Source organism: Ipomoea triloba, chromosome 5, assembly GCF_003576645.1.
Source record: "Ipomoea triloba cultivar NCNSP0323 chromosome 5, ASM357664v1".
NCBI classification, from domain to species: domain Eukaryota; kingdom Viridiplantae; phylum Streptophyta; class Magnoliopsida; order Solanales; family Convolvulaceae; genus Ipomoea; species Ipomoea triloba.
The window spans coordinates 1,233,331-1,253,426 of NC_044920.1; the positions used below are offsets into that span (position 1 = coordinate 1,233,331).

General features: G+C 35.9%; 2 protein-coding genes and 5 non-coding genes across 7 annotated transcripts; all 7 read right to left on the minus strand.

The window, feature by feature from the left end:
• Positions 1–1,660: 1,660 nt before the first annotated feature.
• LOC116021342 lies at positions 1,661–1,750 on the minus strand. The gene has a single exon (XR_004099004.1). It is a non-coding gene; the product is annotated as a small nucleolar RNA snoR31 (small nucleolar RNA).
• Positions 1,751–1,896: 146 nt separating this feature from the next.
• On the minus strand, positions 1,897–2,003 carry LOC116021339. Its single transcript, XR_004099000.1, has one exon. It is a non-coding gene; the product is annotated as a small nucleolar RNA Z107/R87 (small nucleolar RNA).
• Positions 2,004–2,205: 202 nt separating this feature from the next.
• On the minus strand, positions 2,206–2,305 carry LOC116021318. The gene has a single exon (XR_004098976.1). It is a non-coding gene; the product is annotated as a small nucleolar RNA R30/Z108 (small nucleolar RNA).
• Positions 2,306–2,457: 152 nt separating this feature from the next.
• Positions 2,458–2,557, minus strand: LOC116021317. The gene has a single exon (XR_004098975.1). It is a non-coding gene; the product is annotated as a small nucleolar RNA R30/Z108 (small nucleolar RNA).
• A 70-nt stretch (positions 2,558–2,627) lies between these two features.
• Positions 2,628–2,737, minus strand: LOC116021340. Its single transcript, XR_004099001.1, has one exon. It is a non-coding gene; the product is annotated as a small nucleolar RNA Z107/R87 (small nucleolar RNA).
• A 9,179-nt stretch (positions 2,738–11,916) lies between these two features.
• Positions 11,917–13,172, minus strand: LOC116019597 (BOI-related E3 ubiquitin-protein ligase 1-like). The gene is made up of 2 exons (XM_031259871.1): positions 12,825–13,172; positions 11,917–12,312 (listed from the first exon to the last, which is right to left on the minus strand). The coding sequence occupies exons 1-2, from the start codon at positions 13,170–13,172 to the stop codon at positions 11,917–11,919; spliced, it is 744 nt and encodes a 247-aa protein (XP_031115731.1).
• Positions 13,173–17,284: 4,112 nt separating this feature from the next.
• On the minus strand, positions 17,285–18,288 carry LOC116019598 (probable BOI-related E3 ubiquitin-protein ligase 3). The gene is made up of 2 exons (XM_031259872.1): positions 17,944–18,288; positions 17,285–17,764 (listed from the first exon to the last, which is right to left on the minus strand). The coding sequence occupies exons 1-2, from the start codon at positions 18,280–18,282 to the stop codon at positions 17,285–17,287; spliced, it is 819 nt and encodes a 272-aa protein (XP_031115732.1). The 5' UTR covers positions 18,283–18,288.
• Between the last annotated feature and the right edge of the window lie 1,808 nt (positions 18,289–20,096).

Sequence of the window (20,096 nt, forward strand, 5' to 3'; positions counted from 1 at the left end):
ACAATATTGGCTCTTTGTACTCAAAAGAAAAAAAAAATTCTTATTATTTATTAAGACATTCTAGATTGTGACCTCATGAAAATCTAGAGTGTGTAATTGAGTCGAAGAGGACTCATTCATCTCTAACCAAAAGTCAATGATTAGATCATATTTTTAATCTCGAATTTGAATTTTTCTACACAAGATTGTATAACCAAATAGCTTAATAAAATTCAATTTTACATTTTAGTTATTATTTTATAATATTTATATTTAAATATAAATATAAATATCAGTTAAGTTTTTTTTTTTTTTTGAAATAATATCAGTTAAGTTTATAATATTTAGCAATACATAAAACATGAAAATGTATTCTTAATATTACTCCGTAAAATATTGATCAATTAAAGTAAACGAAAATTTTAAATTTAAGTTACATTACATTTTACAATTCATTGAAGTGATAAATTTCTAATTATTATATTTATTTAAAAACATAGCAGAAACTAAATACGAGTACTATTTTTGACAAATAATATTTAAACAATTTTTATAAAAAATTTAATAATTACAAAAGAAAAACGAAATAAAAACTAATTTAAAAAATACATTCACAATACAAAGTTATTAACATCATATTGGAGTCTCTTGGATCCCTTTCCCTGGAAAAAGTGGTTGGCCATTGACTCCTTGAGCAGCAAGGGTTGTTGGTCGAGGCTTTCTTTTCTAGATTGAATAAAAAAATACAACACCGTAATAGATACATTGTTACAAGTTACAACTAAAGGGTGTTCATATTTGTACCACTGGGTGTAAACAATCTTAAAATTTAAAAAAGAAAATAAATTTTTTTAATAATTTCATAAATAGTGTAAATAACAATAACAATTAAGGTATGAATATAATTTAATTACACAAAAAATTAAATATTAGTTAGAATTAAAATTTCAAAAAAAGTATTGGAAATATTTAAAACTATTAAAATAATATTTCTAATTCCAATATTCTTCTTTTAAAACTCTAATTCCAATACCTAATTATGTAATTAAATTATGTCTGACTAAAGTGGTATAATACACCCTAATTGATATTTACACCACCTATTAAATTTTAAAAAAAATTTACCTCTTTAAAATAGGTTATTTACACCTTTACAAATAGCAACACCCTTACCCCATTAATAGTCAACATTTTCACTTGTGTAAATTATTATGTCTTTTACACTTCAATTTCCAATGGGAGCAACCAGCCTTCTTGATTTGAGCAGGCTTATCTCCTCCAGCTAAGGTCACAACACAGAGTTCCCGGTTCAAAGTTTCTAATTCACTAAAATAATAAATATGCATTATACAACACAAACAAGCGTCGATCACACATCTTCAAAATTACATGTTCTTTTAGTGATCAAACAATTAAGGTTAAGTTTCACTGCTTCAACTTAGTGGTGTGAAGTTACCACATCAACCAAGCAATGAAATGATTATGAGATGCAAGATACAACCATCATCATCATCAGAACAATATTATTCTCACCCACAACCCATAGGTTGTGTCCAATGGTGTCCTAAGATTAATTGTTGTGTCATCACTTGATTCTGATGGCTTCAATACAGACATATTACATAGAAAATGCAATTTCAATTCATACAATTTTCAAATAGAACAAAACTAAATCACTGAGAAAGATTCAGTAGCACAATGTTTTGCATTCATTGAGACTTAATCTCTCAGTCCAAGTGTTGGAATGCAAAAATAGCTTCATCATTATCATGAGCACACTCAAAATTCGGAACAAAACTGCAAAAAGGAACACATAAAACACCAAAAACACATGAACATAAGAGGGAGCTTGGTAATCAGCATTAGAAAAACAGGTGCACAAGAAACACACAGACAATTATATTGATTAAAATTGCAGATCACTCAGTTCAGCGGGGTAATCGACACGCATGCTCCTCCAGTTGAAGGAGTAGCCTGCATTCCGGTCTGTTGAGCTTGAATATTACGGAGTCTTCACCGTGATCTGAATTTCGTATTGTACTAACATACAAAATAAATCTATGAAACCTTCACACTTTTTCAGCACAAATTCATCAAAAACACTACGATATTAAATAATTTCACAAAAATAGCATCAAAATCATGCAACTGTGGTTAGAACAAGACACAGCAGTAGAGAATATAGAAGAAAACTATAAAGATCTGAACTCTTATCAAACACAGAGATTGCTCAGTAATGGCTAGATTGTAAGTGGTTCGATTCTGCCAGCAAATTTCCTCAGCTTTAATCGGAAGAGGGAGCTTAGAAATCCTCATGGCAATCCCTAATTCCTCAGCAACATCAAAATCACATCATATTGAACAATTATTGCATCTACGCTTAGAACTAGACACAGCAGTAGAGAAATAACGACAAAAAGGATCCAAAGACAAATTCAAACACCAAACAATAAACGAAATCTATGAAGAAGACAGAGACTGCTCAGTAGTGGCTAGATTTTTAATGGTTCGATTCTGCCAGCAAATTTCCTCAACTTTACTCAGAAGAGGGAGCTTTGGAATCCTCATAGCAATCACTAATTCCTCCATAAACATCCAACCGAAACAACAAAACTAATTTTAAAAAAAAAATCGATTCTCAAATTGCAGATCGCTCAGTGTTAGAAGTAGAATCGACATGCAAAGGCTCTCAAAGTAGAGAAACCCCTGACGATACGGTCTGTTGAGCTTGAACTTTTACAGAGTCATCACAGCGATTTCTGAACAACAATCTCAAAATCATCAAACAGTTCCGTCCCTAACCAAACTACATACACGTATAACTGCGTCTTATAGTCTATACATATAAAACCTACATACATATACACACTCAGATTGGAGAAAGGAAGATCTGAGCGGCGATAAGATATACAGAAATGGAGAATGCAGTGGGATTATATAAGGATTTGGGCTAGGGTTTCAGGATGAGATGCAGAAGGGAAGATGCATTGCGGCGGATATCTTCTAAATTGATTAATTATAAATGTAACCCTATAATTCATGCAAATACTAATAATGACCCAAAAAAGTCCTACACTGCTACACATACGGATACACCGTTGTACTGATAGGCGATAGCTGCCTGATAAGATTGGATATTCTTGAAATACCAATCAAATTTAATTTATTCAGTTTTTAAAAAAGAAAAGAAAAGGAAAGTATTTTTGAGTAATAGACCTTCCCTGGAAGAGAGTGTCAATTGAGCATACTTGACGAAAAGGAAAATATTTATTCGTGAAAATATTTTTTGCTCAACTCATTTAATATTACTTTATGAATAAATATTTTTTTCTTTAACGTTGAATTATATCACGACATTGGAGAAGCGCCATTTGAATTCACAATAATAGCGTTAGATGGCTCTTTCGTCCCAGAAGGCAACAACAAATGGGCCTCTCACTCATGCAACGTCTCCCGCAATGGTAGAAGTAATGGCATGTCGAGAGGCTTATTAGCTCTTTTGTGGATAAAGGATTGGGGGCTAGCAAACATCAGATTGCTTACACGTAGTGAATAGCTTACAATAAACAATATAATATCTCTAAACTCTCAACTCTGGTATTTAGATTCTTTCTTTTATTAGTAGTGTAGATCCCTTTTGGATTCTTTGGAGTTGTGTTACGTTTGTCATATTCGTAGAACACTTAACCAGGCAGCACACGCTCTTGTTACAGGTCCTGGGATAGCCTCAAGTCGTTCAGTTTGACACTACTCCCCTCCTAATCGTTTGTTACCTTATCTTAGTTAATCTATTTGCCTTGATTATTTTCAAAAAAAAAAAAAATATATTCCTCTCTTTGAATATCAACGAAATCATTAAATTCAAATTTAAAATTTGTATTGATTTCCAAAGATAACAAAATATTCATTGTTTTTCTCTCTCCTCATTTAATATTAATTTAGGTCATGAATATTTTTATATATTTAAAAATGAATGAAATTGTTAAATTTAATTAGTTGGATATTTTGTGATGGAATGTTTCTTTCTCGATATGCTTAAAATAGATATGCTAAAATTCTATTTCGACCATAGTAAAATTTATATCTCTATGAACAGAAATGACAACGCTATTTATATTTATATAAATATAAAAATAAAATATTATTAAGCTAATAAATATATCCCATAATTCTATTTCAAAAGTAGTAAAATATATAGATCTCCCTAAATAGAAATAATAAACAATGACATTTATACATATAAATTTAAACATTTTATTCATTTAAAAAAAATCATTAGTGGAAATGTTTTTCTCTTTCCTCTGTTAATATTAATTTACCCCATGGATATTTTTCTATATTTAAAAATGAATGAAATTGTTAAATTTGATTAATTGAATATATACGTCACCGTGAAATTTTTTTGACAATACAATCGATCCTTTCATAATATGCTTACAGTATATATGGTAAAATTATATTTTGATGATCATAAAATACATATCTCTATGAATAGAAATGACAACGATATTTATATTTATATTTATATAAATAATAAAAGTAGGTAAAATACTAATATGCTAAAAAATATATCCAAAATTTTTATGTCAAAAATAGTAAAAATATGAATATCCATAAAAAGAAATAAACATTAAACAATCACATTTATCTCTTCTCTTCTTCTTCTTCTTCTTGAGAGAGAGAACGAATGAGAATATTATTGTCTCTCTCCTCATTTGATATTAATTTAGGCCATTAATATTATATGTTTTCTCTTTAAAAACGAATGAAATTGTTAAATTTGATTAGTTGAATACTAAACTATTTTAAATTTTTGAGACAATACAATCCTTTCTTGATATGCTTAGAGCAAATATGAAAAAAAAATTAGTGTCACCATATTTATAGTAAAACTAGTATTTGTACGCGCGATGCGCGAAAGTTCATGTCCAATATTAAAACATTAATAAATATAAATTATTAAAATTTTTAATTCTAATTATATACACAAATATAGTATATTTATTTTATACACACACATATATAATTTACCATGTATAGAAATTTAATTAAAATATAATCAACCATTAAATTAATTATATAATAATTTTACTAAAATGATAATTAAGGAATAGGAAAATGATATGATAGATATAGGTGTATGATAATAATGATGGAGTTAAAAGCTAACGGTGTTATAACGGTGTAAGGGTAGTTTTGTATAACAACTGATGGTGTAAATGTAAACGGGGGTACGGATTTACACCACGTGTGTTGTTTGATTGTGTATGATGTAGTGTATGGATCGGTATATGGATGAATACAGGGAGAAGGGGAAAGGAAGCCATGGCTTCCTTCTTGGAGAAGAAGAGAGAAGAACGAGAGAGAGAGGCCGAGAGGCAAGGGATCCCTGGATGCCATTACAGTGGAGGGTCAGGTCCTTTATATAGGAATAGGACCTGACCCTTCAGGAATATAATATTCCCCAAAGGTCACTTGCCCTTTAACAATTTCTAAGGGACACCCGATCTTTTAGGGATACAATAATACACGGACTATATACATTGTACTTCTACAGTAGTCCCTGGGGGTATTTACCCATCACAAGTCCCCCACTTCTTGAATTTGCGAGAGTTGTCAGGTTCGAGAAGTAAAATGTGCTCCGGGTGGCCAACTTGTTACAAGCAAAGTCTCCCCGGTCTGAATGCCTTAATAGACTGTGACGAACCCCTCAAGTCTGAGTTGAGCATGAGGGGCGTGATTTACGCTGGTTGCCTCGTTAAAAACCTTAGACTAAGAAAAACCCTATGGGAAAAAACCTAGCTAAGGGAAAAAGAGTACAACCAAAAAGGCGTAATCATTTAAAGACTATAAAGGGGGCTGTCTTGGTTTTATGCAGCTTGATTAGCTTTTCTAGGTTGAATCTCGAGTGATTCTTCATGTCCTCTAGTGATTCTTCATGTCCCGTGAGCTTTTTAGAAATCCTGCAAAAAATAAGATAAAAAATGCAAATATGCATGTAATGCATGCCTATCCTGATATGCAAATCCTAAGTTAGTTCCTAACTCCACTTCTATAACTAAAAATGAACCCTCACTCCGAGGGATACCTAACGACTTAATGCACCACTTTGGGGCTGTGCGGGCACCCAAAGCCACTATATTGCGCAAGATTTTTTGTGCCAAAGGCATCTTTTTTACCGAGCTGGTGCTTTAACGACCACAGGGGTCTCATCGCTGAGAAGCGGGATTTTTATAATTATTTTTTTGCGACCACAATGGCCCTTTTTTCTTTGTGCCAAGGGCATCTTTTTCACCAATACGGTATCTGGGCGACCATTTTGGTCTCATCGCGGGAGCGCGGGATTTTATTTATAATTATATATATATATATATATATATATATATTTTTTTGCGACCACAATGGTCCTTTTTCAAGTGCCATGACGAGGCATGGGCACAATCAACCGGATAAACCCGTGCAGGTTGATCAAACCCCCAAACGGAAGAGCTGGAGATTTTTTATTTTTTTTTCAAGTGCCATGACGAGGCATGGGCACACTCAAGCAACAAATCCGTGCAGGTTGGCCAAACCCCAAACGGAAGAGTCGGAGAGCTTCTTTTTTTTTTTTTTTTTTTTTTTTTTTTTTTACAAGAGTCTCCTTACAAAAATTCGGGATACAAAAATCTATCATTTCTAATGAGAGACTACAATCTTCATCTTGGAGTCTTCATCTTCAACAATTCTGATTTTTGATGGAGTCTTCGTCTTTAATAATTTTCGTGGGAGCGTGGTGATGGGAACATGTTGGAGAAATATCCATTTTAATTCCGTTTCCAGCAACCATGGTGGTGGAACTATATTGGGAAGATTAAACAACAATATTTTGTCTCCCACTACATTATACAATTTTTTTTTTTTTATTTATGTAACGTGGGGGACAAAGTCCCCCACTTTATGCAATTTTCATGGGGTAGANAGGAATAGGAAAATGATATGATAGATATAGGTGTATGATAATAATGATGGAGTTAAAAGCTAACGGTGTTATAACGGTGTAAGGGTAGTTTTGTATAACAACTGATGGTGTAAATGTAAACGGGGGTACGGATTTACACCACGNTGTAAATGTAAACGGGGGTACGAATTTACACCACGTGTGTTGTTTGATTGTGTATGATGTAGTGTATGGATCGGTATATGGATGAATACAGGGAGAAGGGGAAAGGAAGCCATGGCTTCCTTCTTGGAGAAGAAGAGAGAAGAACGAGAGAGAGAGGCCGAGAGGCAAGGGATCCCTGGATGCCATTACAGTGGAGGGTCAGGTCCTTTATATAGGAATAGGACCTGACCCTTCAGGAATATAATATTCCCCAAAGGTCACTTGCCCTTTAACAATTTCTAAGGGACACCCGATCTTTTAGGGATACAATAATACACGGACTATATACATTGTACTTCTACAGTAGTCCCTGGGGGTATTTACCCATCACAAGTCCCCCACTTCTTGAATTTGCGAGAGTTGTCAGGTTCGAGAAGTAAAATGTGCTCCGGGTGGCCAACTTGTTACAAGCAAAGTCTCCCCGGTCTGAATGCCTTAATAGACTGTGACGAACCCCTCAAGTCTGAGTTGAGCATGAGGGGCGTGATTTACGCTGGTTGCCTCGTTAAAAACCTTAGACTAAGAAAAACCCTATGGAAAAAAACCTAGCTAAGGGAAAAAGAGTACAACCAAAAAGGCGTAATCATTTAAAGACTATAAAGGGGGCTGTCTTGGTTTTATGCAGCTTGATCAGCTTTTCTAGGTTGAATCTCGAGTGATTCTTCATGTCCCGTGAGCTTTTTAGAAATCCTGCAAAAAATAAGATAAAAATGCAAATATGCATGTAATGCATGCCTATCCTGATATGCAAATCCTAAGTTATTTCCTAACTCCACTTCTATAACTAAAAATGAACCCTCACTCCGAGGGATACCTAACGACTTAATGCACCACTTTGGGGCTGTGCGGGCACCCAAAGCCACTATATTGCGCAAGATTTTTTGTGCCAAAGGCATCTTTTTTACCGAGCTGGTGCTTTAACGACCACAGGGGTCTCATCGCTGAGAAGCGGGATTTTTATAATTATTTTTTTGCGACCACAATGGTCCTTTTTTCTTTGTGCCAAGGGCATCTTTTTCACCAATACGGTATCTGGGCGACCATTTTGGTCTCATCGCGGGAGCGCGGGACTTTATTTATAATTATATATATATATATATATATATATTTTTTTTATTTTTTTTTTTTTTTTTGCGACCACAATGGTCCTTTTTCAAGTGCCATGACGAGGCATGGGCACAATCAACCGGATAAACCCGTGCAGGTTGATCAAACCCCCAAACGGAAGAGCCGGAGATTTTTTATTTTTTTTTCAAGTGCCATGACGAGGCATGGGCACACTCAAGCAACAAATCCGTGCAGGTTGGCCAAACCCCAAACGGAAGAGTCGGAGAGCTTTTTTTTTATTATTTTATTTTTTACAAGAGTCTCCTTACAAAAATTCGGGATACAAAAATCTATCATTTCTAATGAGAGACTACAATCTTCATCTTGGAGTCTTCATCTTCAACAATTCTGATTTTTGATGGAGTCTTCGTCTTTAATAATTTTCGTGGGAGCGTGGTGATGGGAACATGTTGGAGAAATATCCATTTTAATTCCGTTTCCAGCAACCATGGTGGTGGAACTATATTGGGAAGATTAAACAACAATATTTTGTCTCCCACTACATTATACAATTTTTTTTTTTTTATTTATGTAACGTGGGGGACAAAGTCCCCCACTTTATGCAATTTTCATGGGGTAGATATGGTACCCTTTTTTTTTCTTTTCTTTTTTTTTTTTTCAACCCCATTTTCCTCCACCATTTCGTCTTTTTCTTTTTGTCTTCTTTCCACTCTCTCTTTCTTTATTCTTTCTTTCCCAACAACTCCATCCTTTTCCTTATTTTTGTCGACAACTACTCCCATCTTTCTACTTTTTTTTTTTTACTTGTCTTTTATTTCCCTCATTCCAAAGCCATTACAAAGAAAACAATAAAATAGAATTATGAATCCTGGTGGCTTGGTGTGAGAGCCGAAAAAGGTGGTGACGGTGGCCGGAGGAGGTGGGTTCATTGATGAAAATCCGAGTCCGGCACAGGCTACCGGAGTTCTACCGGTACGGTGGTTGCAATAGAACGGTGATGATGAGGTGGTGGTCCGGCATTGATGTTCCTTCCCAGTCGGCGACCAAGCTTTTGCATGGAAAATCGAACGAGCGACGGCGGCTCACTTAGCGACAACCGCGGCGGATGGTGGTGACCATGGTTGTCCAAGGAAGGCTTGGAGTTGGAGCTAGGTGGCATGGTGGAGCACTTTAATGATGATGGCGGTCGCGGTGGAGGTCGTGGCGGTTGTGACGTGTGACAGTGTGATGAGCAACGATGGTGGTCGGACGTCTCCGGCGTCAACGCTACTGCTATGAAAGTGAGCTGCCATCTTTTTGGCGTCAACGCTACTGCTATGAAAGTGAGCTGCCATCTTTTTTTCTTCAGCCGACAACACTAATTTTCCTCCACCATTTTTTTTATGTGGAAGACATTCAAATCAACCATTTTTTTTTTACCTTTCTATTTTTGTCGTTTTCTCTTTTATCTTTTTTTTTTACCTTTCTATTTTTGTCGTTTTCTCTTTTATCTTGTTTTGTTCCATTTAAAGACAAATCGTTTTCTCTTTTATCTTGTTTTGTTCCATTTAAAGACAAAACCATGTTCTCTCCCCCATTTCAAGCCCCCATGCGTGACTTTCAATTACAATAATAATAAAATATAATCTCACAAACAATGTGAGGGAAAAGGACCACCATGTTTTGTCTTCTTCACCATTTTCTCTGCTTCTTCGACAGTCCGTGAGGGAGAGAGAAAAGACCAAGAAGGAGAGAGAATGGCATCATCAGCAAGCCGAAAAGACCAAGAAGGAGAGAGAATGGCATCATCAGCAAGCCGCTCAGCTACTGCCGCGTCACCATCATCTCGTCGGGGCCCAGAATCTTTCCATGGTTGCCGGTGTCTCGCCGAACAGGCACGGAGTTTTGCAGCTTGGCCTCATGAGCAATTTATGAAAACTGGCGGCGATGATGATGGAGCGAGAAAGGTGTCGGCGGCGGTTGAGAACCCCAGTGGCGGCGGCAACGGCAGTTGGGTTGCATGGTTGGCAGGTGGCGAAGGCTGCACCATTTTCTCTTACTTGCGGCTAACCATGATGGACGACGATCGATGGCCGGAAGTGATGGCGGTGGTTATAGTGTCTTGATCTTCACTTGCTGCTGCTGCCCGCCGGAGACAGGCGAAAAAGAAAAACGACGTCTCGACGCGTCGAGATCCTCCCGTTTATGCATCAGCGAACTTTTCTTCCTTTTTTTTTTTGAGCCAGGGTGGCCTAATTCGTTTTTGTTTGTTGATGATGGTGAGAATCATGACGATGATTATCATGATGGTGATCTTCATGATGGGGATCCGATCAAGAATACAACTTTTCTTCTTGGCGGTCACAGTAGTGGGTGGATTTGGTTCGTGCCGGCGGTGGTGGTCGTTCTCTCCAGCTCGACAGCCGTGGAAACGCAGTCATGTTGCAATAGGGCTCCGTGTCTTTCGCGGCAGTGGTGGCGGTTCTGTCGAGGAGGCGGTCATTGGTGACCTGTTTCAAGACTCGCTCAAGATTGGAGCGGAGGAGGTCGGCGGCGGTGAAACGCTGTACGACGGAGACGGTGGCGGAACATTGTAATTTTCGGTGAGCTTTGTGACGGTGATGTGGATGGTGAATACCACCCGGTTGCTTAGAGGAACACGGCATTTCGTCGCATTCCCCACAGACGGCGCCAATGATGGTGTAAATGTAAACGGGGGTACGGATTTACACCACGTGTGTTGTTTGATTGTGTATGATGTAGTGTATGGATTGGTATATGGATGAATACAGGGAGAAGGGGAAAGGAAGCCATGGCTTCCTTCTTGGAGAAGAAGAGAGAAGAACGAGAGAGAGAGGCCGAGAGGCAAGGGATCCCTGGATGCCATTACAGTGGATGGTCAGGTCCTTTATATAGGAATAGGACCTAACCCTTCAGGAATATAATATTCCCCAAAGGTCACTTGCCCTTTAACAATTTATAAGGGACACCCGATCTTTTAGGGATACAATAATACACGGACTATATACATTGTACTTCTACAGTAGTCCCTGGGGGTATTTACCCATCAACAACAATGTAGTAGGGACAATTTTGTCTAATAACATTGAAGTGTACAACATTTAAAGTAAAATGTACAAATTTATTAGCATATAGAAAGAGGGACATAAATTAATGATATAACCTTGATTGAGACTTATTATGTTTATAGATACATATCCCTATGAATATAAATGGCAATGACATTTATATAAATAAAAAAAAATGTAAAATACTAATATACTAATAAACAGTTAATACCTCTCATGATCCTCTGAGTATTAACAATTTACCAACTGTGGTCACTCGACTTTTAAATGACCTTCAAGTTTTAAAAAATAAGCACACATGGTCCTAATTTTTAAAATAAATCGAGTTTAAACTGACCACGAGACGTCCTAAAAGGATCACAAGTGGTTATTTTTTTAAACTTGGATGATCATTAAAAGTCATTTAAAAGTCGAGGTACCCCTGGTAAATTACTAATACTCGGAAGACCATTGGAGGTATAAATAGTACGGAGTACATCTTAAAATTCTATTTCAACAATAGTAAAAATATAAATCTCCATAAATTGAAATGACCAATGACATTTATATAATTTTCTGAGAGAAAATTAAAGGATGGGAAAACCTAAAACGAAACACAAACTATTGTATAACAGAAACCCAGCCTTCTCAAACAAGGAATGCTATATGAATCATAATTAATTAGTAAAAATTGACTGCAATGCAGTCTTGGAATGTAGCATGGCAAATGGGGCAGCACTTTGTCGTTGTCTCCGCACAGTTCTTGCACAGGCAGAGATGGCGGCACGGCCATGCCATCATCGTTGCAGACTCTCTCCAGCACATTTTGCAGCTGAATTTAACCACCACAACTTCACCACTAGCCGCCCCATCGCCGCCGCCGGCCGGAGGCGTGGGCTGCAGGTGCAGGGCGACATGGAGAGCAGCGTTGGTTTTCTCAAGAGCCTTCACCCTCTCCGCCATGATCAGAGCTTGAGTTCTGTAATTGGCAATCATGGCTTCCATCGCCTTCTTCTGCATCTCCCACGCCTGTTTCCGCTTGCGCATTTCGTCTAGCAGTTCACTCATGGCCTCGTTCTACATTCATGTTAAGTAAACATATATAAAGAATCAAAATGATAAACAATTACAAAATTAGGAATGGGATTGGCCTGGGTAACACAGCCAAATTGGTCGGACTGTTAGACTTGTGAAAATAACAAGGTTTTAAGTTATTACTACCTCCGTCCCATTTTATGTGTGGTTAACTAGGTTTCATTGAAGTTATTTTTAATTCAATTTTTCATAATATTAAGTTTAGTATTAATATACAAAATTTATATATTTATAAACTCCACTAAAAGTACTATTAAACATAAAAAATTAAATTTAAAAATGAGTAAAAATTACTAAAGAAAATAAATAAAGAAGAAAGAGTTGATTTGACCAATGAATAGTAAGTAGAACAGGTAAAATGGGACAGAGGGAATACTTATTTGGTGTTATTGGTTTGAGCTCCTTCTAATCCTTTGCAGGTTAGGGTAACAAGGCGGAATTTATTGGCAAAAAAAAAAAAGAGAATAAGGAATGGAATGGGATTGAGTTATTACGTAATAATACTTAAGGTCTAGGGGCGCGTGTGGCGTGACGCTCTGCAGGGACGACGACGCTCCTGGTTGATAAAGATGCAACTGCGGGTTCAACGGCAGCGGGGTGGGGAACCGCGGCGGCGGCGGCGGCGGCAACTGGGACGGCGATCCTGGTTGGCCAAGGCGTAACTGCAGGTTCAACGGCGGCGGCGTTCCCGCTCCCGCTCCTTCCCTCCTAAACCGCGGAATGGGGAACCCTGGCGGCGGCGGCGACGACGGCGAGTGCGTCATTTCACGACCTTCTTCCGGCGCCTTCCTCTTGCGGTCACCGTTAGAAGAAGCAAGCATGTTCAGATACATTCTATGCATTTGCGCTTTCTTCTCTTTTTTTCTTTTCTCTCAAAACTCTTGCCGGGAAAACAAAGAAAATGGTGTGATTATAAATAGGGAGAAGAGGTAGGTGGCAGCGCAGCAGATACAGACATATCTGACGTATTGGTTACAAGGGTAGTGTTCCAATCGGGCGGGAACTATCTGACGTGTTAGGTCTTCAAATTAAAATTTATCGGATTTTATTAAATTTTTTTTTGAGCTTTTGTTTTTTTTTTTTTTCTTACCTTCCATCTTCTCTCTCCTAATGTAAATTTCTTCAAAACTACAACTATTGGAGATGTTCTTACAACGGTCAAAACTCAAAATATATAATATAATATAAAATAAATTTACTGGTAAATATTTTTATTTTTTTGTGACAATTATATCTAAACTAATTATAATAGACACATCACACAATTAAATTAAATTAATGTCCAATACAAAGATTAAAATAAGTAAATACTTAATATAATTTTTAAATATATGAAAATTAATATAAAATAAAAATAATTATTTTGATCATAATCGAAATTAGTATTTTCAATTTGTAATAAACATAGATGAGTCATATTGTCGTCGTAGATAGTTATAATTGAAAATTAAAATCACGTACTAAAAATTTTCATATTAAAATAAATTAAGTATTCTACTTAATGCGATATTGATGAGTCCATAAATTTCATTCATTTATTATTAAAAATGGCATGATTATAATAAGTTTAATTTACTGATATTGTCGAAAAGTAATTAAATAGTTATGCAATGAAGTTATAGCGTACAAATTCATAGGTTTTCCTTGTGTATACGATTATTGAGACATCAATTGTCTTTATATGTGAACTATTCATGTTGCATGCAGGGAAGGCTATAGGGACGACGAAGCTATCCAAAAGAGAGGAAAATCTTTTAGCCTAAGGGTTAGCAAGGGTCTAGTGGGCCTCGAGGCTTCACAAGAGGGAGAGAGGAGGAGAAGATGAATAAAGAGTTTTGTTTTTGAGTATTCGACGATTCGAACAATTTTTAGAGCCTGTGGGATCAAGGTCAAGAGCAAAATTCAAAAACATACTACGAGAGTCTAAAGGTCGTGATGTGAGACAGTGAGGTCAGGGTTACAAAAGGGAAGTAAGCCCGCAAGAGGAGGGTATGAAGATGGAGCTGAGAAAAAGAAAAGGATGTGTGTATAGCCATGAAAAATCAAACACGAGACATCTATGATCGCTACAGAGACAACATTTGTGTAAATGAGAGTATTAACAATACTTATTAGTGAAGGGGACTGGGTAGTGACACATGGTGTCTTGTGGTGATGACAAGTAGGTGGACATGACTGATTGAAGCATGTGAACCACACGTTTTTGGGAGGATAGACCTATATAAGGGTGCTCTTAACCCACCCCCCCCCAAAAAAAAAATACTAAGATCATCATCAAATTATCATTCATTCACATGGTCTAGTTAGTTGTCTCTTGCGCACTATTATTTCATCTTGTTACCTTGGATTCGATTCCTAACGAGTCCAATATTTATTCATAGTTCATTTTTGGGCTAAATCATTCCTTGTTTATTTATTTCTTCGGCCGTTATCTTGGGTCGTTGTATACACTCTTTTGGGTTTAGTGTCCTAAGTAATAATATTATTATTTTCTTACCCTCATTTCTTAAATTCCTACTTGGTTTATGATGGAATTGAATCCAATAAAGAGGGGGAGAGATAAAGGATGAAAAAATCTAAAATGAAATTTAAACATTATATTAATTTTTTAAAATATTCATTGACCGAAATGTTTTTCTCTCTTCTCATTTAATATTAATTTAGGCCATTAATATTTTTCTTTCTTTAAAAATGAATGAATGAAATTGTTAAATTTGATTAATTGGATACTATGTGACGTGGAATAATCTTTGAGACATACATTCATTTCTCGATATGCTTAATACAAATATGGTATAATTCTATTTCGATGATAGCAAAATACGTATCTCTATGACTAGAAATAGCAATAATATTTATATAAATAATAAATATAAAATACTAACAAGTTAATAAATATATCCTATAATTCTGTTTGAACCTGATGGTAAAAATATAAATCTCTATATAAGTAGAAATGAACAATTGGGAAAAATATAAATCTCCATATAAGTAGAAGTGAATAATGCCGATTATACATTTTTGTTCGAGAGAAATGAGGGGAAAACCTAGAACAAAACACAAACTAATATGTAATAGATCGAGATCTTCCTAAAACAATGAATATAATGCTCAAACAATGATAAAAAAGAAGCTATTTAATGAAGACACAACGAAGATTACCTAAATATACTTTCCTATTTAAAAATGAATGAAATTGTTAATTTTGATTAGTTGGATATATGTGACATGGAAAATTTCTTTTTTGATACGCTTAGAGTAGATATGGTAAATTTCTATTTTGGTATTTATATGTAAATATAAAAGTAAAATACTATTAAGCTAATAAATATATCCCAAAATTCTATTTCAAACATAGTAAAATATATTGATCTCTATAAACAGAAATAAACAATGGCATTTATATATCTCCAGAAATAAAGAATGACATTTATCAATTTTTTTTTTTGAAAGAGAGAGAAAGGAGGGAAAAACTTAAAACAAAATTTAAGCATTTTATTAATTTTTTAAAATATTCATTTACATGAATGTTTTTCTCTCTTTGAAAATGATGAAACTTTTAAGTTTGATTAGTTGGATACTAAGTGACGTGAAATTTTTGACAATACAATCCTTTCCTGATATGTTTAGAGCAAATATGGTAAAATTTTATTTTGACGATTGTATATAAAATACATATCCCTATGAATATAAATGCTGGCAATGATATTAATATAAATAAGAAATGTAAAATACTAATATGCTAATAAATATATCCTAAAATTTGATTTTCATAAATAGAAATGAATAATGACATTTCTATTTCGACGATAGCAACAATATTTATATAAATAATAAAAGTGAAATACTAATAGCCTAATAAATATATCCTAAAATTCTATCTCGACAGTGGTAAAAGTATATATACATCTCCATAAATAAAAATGAACAATGACATTTAACATTCATTGATGTTAATGATTTTTTCTCTCATTTAATATTTATCTAGGCCATGAATAATATTTTTATCTCTACGGGAATGAATCAAATTGATAAATATGATCAATTGGGTACTAAATGACGTGAAATCTTTGAGACATACCAATATACCATTTTTTTGATGTGTCTTAATACAAATTAAATATGGTAAAATTTTATTTCAACAATAACAAAATACTAATAAGCTAATAAATATATCCTAAAATTCTATTTCAACAATGGTAAAAATATCTATATGCATGACTAGAAATGGCAATGATATTTTTATAATGGTAAAAATATGTATATGCATGACTAGAAACGACAATGATATTTATATAAATTTATTTAAATATAATAAAAGTAAAATACTAATAGACTAATAAATATATCCTTAAATTCTAGTTCACCAACCGTAGAAATATAGATTTCCATAAATAGAAATTAACAACGAACATTTATACATATAATTTTTTGAGACAAAGGAGGGGAATACGGAAAACCTAAAACGAAATTTATACATTTTATTAATTTTTTAAAAAATATCATCCGCAGAAATGTTCTTTTCCCTCTTCTCATTTAATATTAATTTAGGCCATGATATAATACTTCTCTCTTTGAAAATGAATGAAATTGTTAAATTAAATTTGATTAATTGGATACTAAGTGACGTGGAACCTTTAAAGCATATCAGTTCTCAATATGCTTAATACAAATATGATAAAATTATATTTCGAGAATAGTAGAATACATGTTTTTATTTTATGAAATGACAATGATATTCATCTGCACGAGTATTGCACCAGTGTACAACACAAAGCATCTCTTTGTTGTAAGCATCCATCCGCCATAAATTAAAATAAAACTACCACATCACGGTATTGCATAATTCTTGTAAAATTTCTTATAAAATAAAAACAGAAAGTATTCTTAAAAAAAAAAAAGTATAACATGGATCATATCCTTAAAGTAATTTAGTCACAAACACAACAACTAATTAGTAAAATTTGACTTCCATGCAATCTTGGAATGTAGCATCGCAAATGGGGCAACGATTGGTTGTTCTCGCACAGTTGTTGCACAGGCAAAGATGGCGGCACGGCCATGCCATCATCGTTGCAGGCCCTCTCCAGCATATTTTGCAACTGATTCTAACCACCACCACTTGATCCGGCTCCAACGACGACGACTGTGCCTCCTCATCGCCGCCGCTGTCCCTCCGATGCGTGGCCTCGTGCAGGGCAGCATTGAGAGCAGCGTTGGTTTCCTTAAGAGCCGTGAGCCTCTCCGCCATGGCCATAGATTGAGTTCTGTAACTGGAAAGCATGGATTCCAGTTCGCAGTTCTTCCTCCTCACTTCCACTATTTCTTCGTCCGCCTCCTTCAGCTTCTTCGCCGCGTTTTCCTCCGCCGCTGTCACCACCGCCGCGTATTGCCGCTTGCACATTTCCTCTAGCATTTCCCTTACCCCATCGTTCTACATTCATGTTCATTTTACATATATAAGAATTTTAATTACACCATGCATGCAAGTAGGCTATTACAAAAGAATAAAGAATGTTAATTATTAAGTTGTCTGACTATTAGCTTGATAATTATAAAGTTATCGTGATAAAAGCGGGTCAGTAAGTAAAAGGAATGGGGTTTAGTTATTACATTACGCTTGAGGGCTTGATCGATGAAATCTTTATGGAGATGGAGGTTAGGAAGCGGAGGAGCGTCTTCCGTGCGGGGCGCGTGCGGCGTGACGCTTAAGCGAAGGACGGTGTCAAAACAGGGCGGCGGGGCCCGGGACGACGACGCTTCTGGCCAATCAAGATGAAACTGCAAGTTCAACGACGGCGGTGGCGGTGGCGGCGGCGCCCGGGACGACGCTCCCGCCCTCTGATGCCGCGGTGGCGGCGGCGAGTGCGTCATTTCACGACCTTCGGGCGCCTTCCTCTTGCGGCCACCGTTAGAAGAAGAAGCGAGCATGTTCAGAGAGGCTCTATGCATTAACGCTTTCTTCACTGTCTTTCTCTCAAAACTCTTGCCGCATAAACAAGAAGAGCATGGTGTGATTATAAGGGGGAGAAAAGTTGGGTGGCAGCGAAGCAGCAGACGTATTGGTTCGAAGGGATGTGTTCTCATCGGGCGGGAACATCTGACGTGTTAGCTAGGTCTTCAAATTAAAATTTATCCGAATTTTTTTTTACAACGGTCAAAATAAATAATGTATTTTAAAATAAATTTGTTGGCAAAAATTTATAATTTTTATAATTTTTTGTCATTCGACTTTCAAATTGTAACCCTCCGTAGTCTAAATTAACTACCGACGGTCATTCAATTATCAAATTTTAACCAAATACGGTACTTCTAAGAGGACCACAACTTGTTAAATTTTGAAAATTTAATGACCATGGATGGTTAAATTGGACTAAACGTGGCAAGATCAATATATTCGGAAGATCTTATATGGCATTAACTCTTAATTATATTATATTAACAAGATCCTCAAAATGAGTAAATTTAAATATGTAGTTTTTTTTTAATATGCTTTATATTTTAAAGGCAAAAACTTGTGTGAAACCGTCTCACCATGAGACGGATCGGGTCGGGTCACGATGCAAATGTGACACTTATATGCACAAATACACAAATATCATATTTATTACTTATTAGGGTAAATGTAATACTTTTAAGGGAAAATACAATACTTTTACATTTCGATTTAAAAGTATTACATTTTTCCTCAAAAGTATTATATTTGTCCTTATAAGTGAGAGGCACTTGTCAACATTACTTATTATGAAAAATGTATTACTTTTTCTCTTATAAGTAACAAAATTTGTATTTTTGATTATTGTTATATTTGAGCATATAAGTATGAGATTTGCACATATAAGTATGACATTTGCATGGTGCTTTGACCCGACCCGACCCGTCTCACGAATAAGAATCCGTGAGACGGTCTCACACAAGTGTGACCCTATTTTAAAAAGTTAAATTTAGAAGGATATACCCAAAAAAAAAAGGTAAACAAAAACAATCAAAGAGCAAATTGCCATTTTGGTCCACTGACTATAGGGGTCCTATTAATTCTAGTCCACGACTTTCAAAAGTGTTAATTGCATACCATGACTTTTCAATTTGTATCAATTTTGAACACTCCGGTGAAATTTCCGGCCAAATGTCGCCGGATTCTCTTAATCCCACCGATTTGGCTTAATACAATGGGCAAAATTGTAATTTCCACCTTAGTTCATTACTATGCTTCTCTTCGAAATGCTACGCTGAGATTAGAGGGAACCCAACCACCTCCGCCAAACTCCACCGTCAGACCACCCATTACCATCCTCAAGACTTTTTTTTCTCAAAAAGTAGAGTGAACTAGCACCCAAATCAAAGAACTTTGCTAGCTAGCTAGCTTGCTGTCCCTCACTTATCTCTCTAGTTTCTCCTCTCTCTCTCTAGATTTTGAAAGACTTCGCCGGAAAATCAAGAACTGGTCCGGGGTTCCGGCGACTGAGAAGTTCTATAGAAGTTTTAGGGATAACTGGACTTTGGGTGTCTTGGACTTTTAGCTGAATCTCACTTTTGCTAGAAACCCATTTGGGTAAAGACGTCGGAGAAAGAGGGCCAAGCCGCAGCTGCTGCCGGAAAGGGGAGGACGCCGAAATCCACCCTTGCTGCACGACGCACACAACGAACGGGTAAGGACACTCAGCCCAAGCTGCCTGCGACCTCCACCGCTGATGTCTGTCGGTCGATGCCGAAAACAGGGGAATGCCTCTGCTGGTTTGTCCGCATGCTGTCGTCGCTGAACAGAG

Excerpts from the sequence above, each read along its gene's own strand:
- LOC116019598 (XM_031259872.1), bottom strand. The coding sequence starts at position 18,282 with ATGCATAGAGCCTCTCTGAACATGCTCGCTTCTTCTTCTAACGGTGGC. Across the intron at positions 17,765-17,943 it reads ATCAAGCCCTCAAGCGTAAT|AACGATGGGGTAAGGGAAAT; the intron begins GTAATAACTAAA and ends ACATGAATGTAG.
- LOC116019597 (XM_031259871.1), bottom strand. The coding sequence starts at position 13,172 with ATGCATAGAATGTATCTGAACATGCTTGCTTCTTCTAACGGTGACCGC. Across the intron at positions 12,313-12,824 it reads TAGACCTTAAGTATTATTAC|AACGAGGCCATGAGTGAACT; the intron begins GTAATAACTCAA and ends ACATGAATGTAG.